The 3708-nt window shown below is 59.9% G+C and overlaps 1 protein-coding gene across 1 annotated transcript; it reads left to right on the top strand.

The window, feature by feature from the left end:
• Positions 1–370: 370 nt before the first annotated feature.
• On the top strand, positions 371–1237 carry LOC104545800 (peptidyl-prolyl cis-trans isomerase A; the record flags this gene model as incomplete). Its single annotated transcript, XM_010191015.1, has 4 exons — positions 371–401; positions 508–596; positions 786–958; positions 1066–1237. Coding segments are annotated over 4 exons (429 nt in total), but the record flags the coding sequence as incomplete, so codon positions are not given.
• Between the last annotated feature and the right edge of the window lie 2471 nt (positions 1238–3708).

The following is a 3708-nucleotide window of genomic DNA, read 5'->3' as shown; positions in this document are numbered from 1 at the left end:
CTCGCTGCGCAGATGGCTGCTGCCCGCCCGAAATCCTGCCGGAGCGCTGGGGAGGCGACGTGCGCTCCGCCTGGGGAGTCTTCGAGTCAAATCGGTTTTTAATTTAATCCCGGCCAGTGGAATGAATGCGCATCTGCCCTGCTGCTGAGACGTGCAGCATATTTAAACTCGTTTGGATGCCATGTCTGTTAGTTCAGAGTTTCCAGCTGAAAGCGGGAGGTGGAGAACGCTCTGCAGCCCTGAGCACAGCCGGGATCTACCTCCTGGAGGGGGATCCCTGGGCTCTGGGCAGCAAGGGGAGCGGATCCCTGTGGGGTGGGGGGGAGCCAGTCTGACCCACCCTGACTAACAGCCTCTTCTCTTTCCGCAGTTGTTTGCAGACAAGGTCCCCAAGACAGCAGGTGGGTAAAGCAGCACTGCCTGCACTGCGGCTGTGCCAAACCCCAGTGGTCTCCCTAACTCTGGACGAACCGAGCTGTTCACAGGGGTTTTCCTCTTCCTTCGCAGAAAACTTCCGTGCCCTCAGCACTGGCGAGAAGGGATTCGGCTACAAGGGCTCCTGCTTTCATAGAATCATTCCTGGGTTCATGTGCCAGGTGCGTGGCGCTCCTTCCGCAGCCGGGAGGTGGGCGGCCGAGGAGATAACAGCGTTTACGTGGGTTTCAGAGTTGGGTGGTGGCAGATCTGGGGGGGGTGCAGCTCTGCCTGCTGGCTCTGCAGGGCTGCTGTGCCTGCTTCAAGGGTCTGCTCCTGCACCCGTCAGCTGAAATGCCGCTTCTCTGCAGGGCGGCGACTTCACACGCCACAACGGCACTGGGGGCAAATCCATCTACGGGGAGAAGTTCCCTGATGAAAACTTCATCCTGAAGCACACGGGCCCTGGCATCCTGTCCATGGCCAACGCTGGCCCCAACACAAATGGCTCCCAGTTCTTCATCTGCACTGCCAAGACTGAGTGGTGAGGAAGGGGTTGGGGTCCCTTGCGGGGGGTGGCACCTGGGGCCTGGTGCTGAGGTCCCTGTCTGGGGATGGCCGGTGCCAGCTGTGACCATGCTTCTCCTGCAGGTTGGATGGCAAGCATGTTGTCTTTGGCCGTGTCAAGGAGGGCATGAACGTGGTGGAGGCCATGGAGCGCTGCGGCTCCAAAGACGGCAAAACCAGCAAGAAGATCACCATTACCGACTGCGGGCAGCTCTCGTAAACCCTCCTTTGCACCAGTGACCATTCCTTGGGCAGCCCCTGCTGCAGCTCCCCCTGTCCCATCCCACTCCTGACTTACAGCTGCGTTTCTACGGGGTCTCAGCCCCAAGTGCACGGCCCAGCTGGGCTGCAGTTTCCTTGATGAGTCTAAATAAAACGAGTTAAACCACAGTGGCCCCTTTCTCTCTCGGGGGTGGGTGGTGGGGCTGGAGGGCAGTGGGGACACCAGTTCCTCAGTAGGGTCCAGAGTGAACAGCTGCAGGCCCGAGTGGTGCAAATGGGAAAGGGGGCACATTCCTTCAACCCCAAGCTGTGGGGCTGTACCACCCCCCCTGCCAGTATGGGGGTGCCCCCCACGTTGGGGTGTCTTGTGTCAGCAGGGGGCATTGAGGACACTGGGAGATCCCAGTGGTCCCAGCTTGGGGACAGCTCTGGGGGTCATCTTGGTGGCTCCAGTTATGGAAGTGGGGGGGTCATGGCTCCCAGTTTGGGTGTGCACAGCTCTGTTAAGACTCCCAGTTCAGCACATTTCCAGTTTGGGTGGGGTGATTTGGGTGTCCGGCTCCAGGGTGATCCCAGTGCCTGGCCTGGGGGGTGACCCAGCTCCTCATGAGTGCAGCAAGGCAGGGCCCAGCCCTTGCACCCCTGCCTGTACCACCCCATGTGCCCCTTGCACTGCTCAGCGGGGTCTGTTTGGGGTCTGTGTTGGAGCTGGGGCCTGGTGTGGGTGTGGAGCGAGCACAGAGTCCCGGGGTTGGTGGGGCTGTGGAGGCGCTTCCCTAAGGCAGGTCAGGCGTAGCCACAGCTTTCAGTGCTGGCACCTTTGGTGTGGAAGCCCAAGGGCGTAGGTGTTGATTTGTACCTGGGGCTTCTCATAGAATCACAGAATCACAGCGGGGTTTGGGTGGGAAGGGACCCCAAAGCCCCCCAGCCCAGCCCCCATGGGCAGGGACACCTCCACCAGCCCAGGCTGCTCCAAGCCCCGTCCAACCTGGCCTTGGGCACTGCCAGGGAGGGGGCACCCACAGCTTCTCTGGGCAACCTGGGCCAGGGCCTCACCACCTCACAGGGAGGAATTTCTGCCCAATATCCAGTCTAAATCTGCCCTCTTCCAGATTAAAACCATTCCCCCTCATCCCATCACTGCATCCCTTGTAAAAAAGTCCCTCCCCAGTTTTCCTGCAGCCCCTTCAGGTCCTGGAAGGTCACTGTAAGGTCCCCCCAGAGCCTTCTCTTGTCCAGGCTGAACAGCCCCAGCTCTCTCAGTTGGTCCTCATAGCAGAGCTGCTCCAGCCCCTGAGCATCTCTGTGGCCTCCTCTGGTCCCTCTCCCACAGCTCCATGGCCTTCTTACAGTGGGGTCTCCAGAACTGGACCCAGCGCTGCAGGTGGGGTCTGACCAGAGCAGAGCAGAGGGGCACAATCCCCTCCCTGGCCCTGCTGGCCACGCTGCTTGTGGTGCAGCCCAGGATGGGGTTGGTTTCTGGGCTGCACGCGCCCGGTTTTGGCTCATGTTGAGTTTCTCATCACCCAACACCCCCAGTCCTCCTCAGGACTGCTCTCATCCATTCTCCCCCAGCCTGGGTTTGTGCTGGGGATTGCCCCTGTCCAGGTGCAGGACCCTGCCCTGGGCCTTGTTGAACTCCATGAGGTTGGTATGGGCCCACCTCTCCAGCCTGTCCAGGTCCCCCTGCATGGATCCCTTCCCTCCCCTCCCGGTGTCACCACACCACCCAGCTCGGTGTCATCCCAAACTTGCTGAGGGTGCACTCGATTCCACTGCCCACGTCTCTGACAAAGATGTCAATCAGTACCGGTCCCAGCAGCAATCCCCGGGGAACACAGCTCACCACTGCTCTCCATTTGGACATTGAGCTGTTGACCACAACTCTCTGAGTGCCACCATCCAGCCAATTCCTCATGCAGTGAGTGGCCCATCCGTCAGACCCACGCTTCTCCAGTTTCATGACCCGATGTCGTGTGGGACAGGTTCGAATGCTCTGCACAAGTCCAGGCAGATGACTCAGTTGCTCTTCCCTTATCCACCGAAGCTGTAACTCCATCATAAAAGGTCACCAGACTGGTGAGGCACGATTTGCCCCGGTGAAGCTGTGTTGGTTACCACCAATCACCGCACCCTCATTTTCCCTGTGCCTTAGGAGCGCCTTCAGGAGGATCCGCTCCATGATCCTGCCAGGCACAGAGGTGACACTGGCCGAGAGGTTCCTGGGTCTTCCCTTTCCCCTTTTTGAAAATGGGGGTTCCCCCTTTTCCGGTCATCAGGAACTTCACCTCACTGCCACGGCCTTTCCAATGCGATGGACAAGCTCGGCAACTTCACCCACCAGTTCTCAAGGGAAGAGCTGTGGATGTCATCGGGTCCCATGGTCTTGTGCAAGGTCCTTTGCGTGGTCTCAACCTGATCTTCACTTACCGTGGGCAGGTCTCCCTCCTCCCCGACCCCCTCTGCCTTCTGTGACTTGGGCAGCGCGGCCGGAGCCCTTGCCCA

Source organism: Mesitornis unicolor, unplaced genomic scaffold (genome assembly GCF_000695765.1).
Source record: "Mesitornis unicolor isolate BGI_N332 unplaced genomic scaffold, ASM69576v1 scaffold27208, whole genome shotgun sequence".
NCBI lineage: Eukaryota > Metazoa > Chordata > Aves > Mesitornithiformes > Mesitornithidae > Mesitornis > Mesitornis unicolor.
This window is presented reverse-complemented; position numbering and strand designations above follow the sequence as displayed.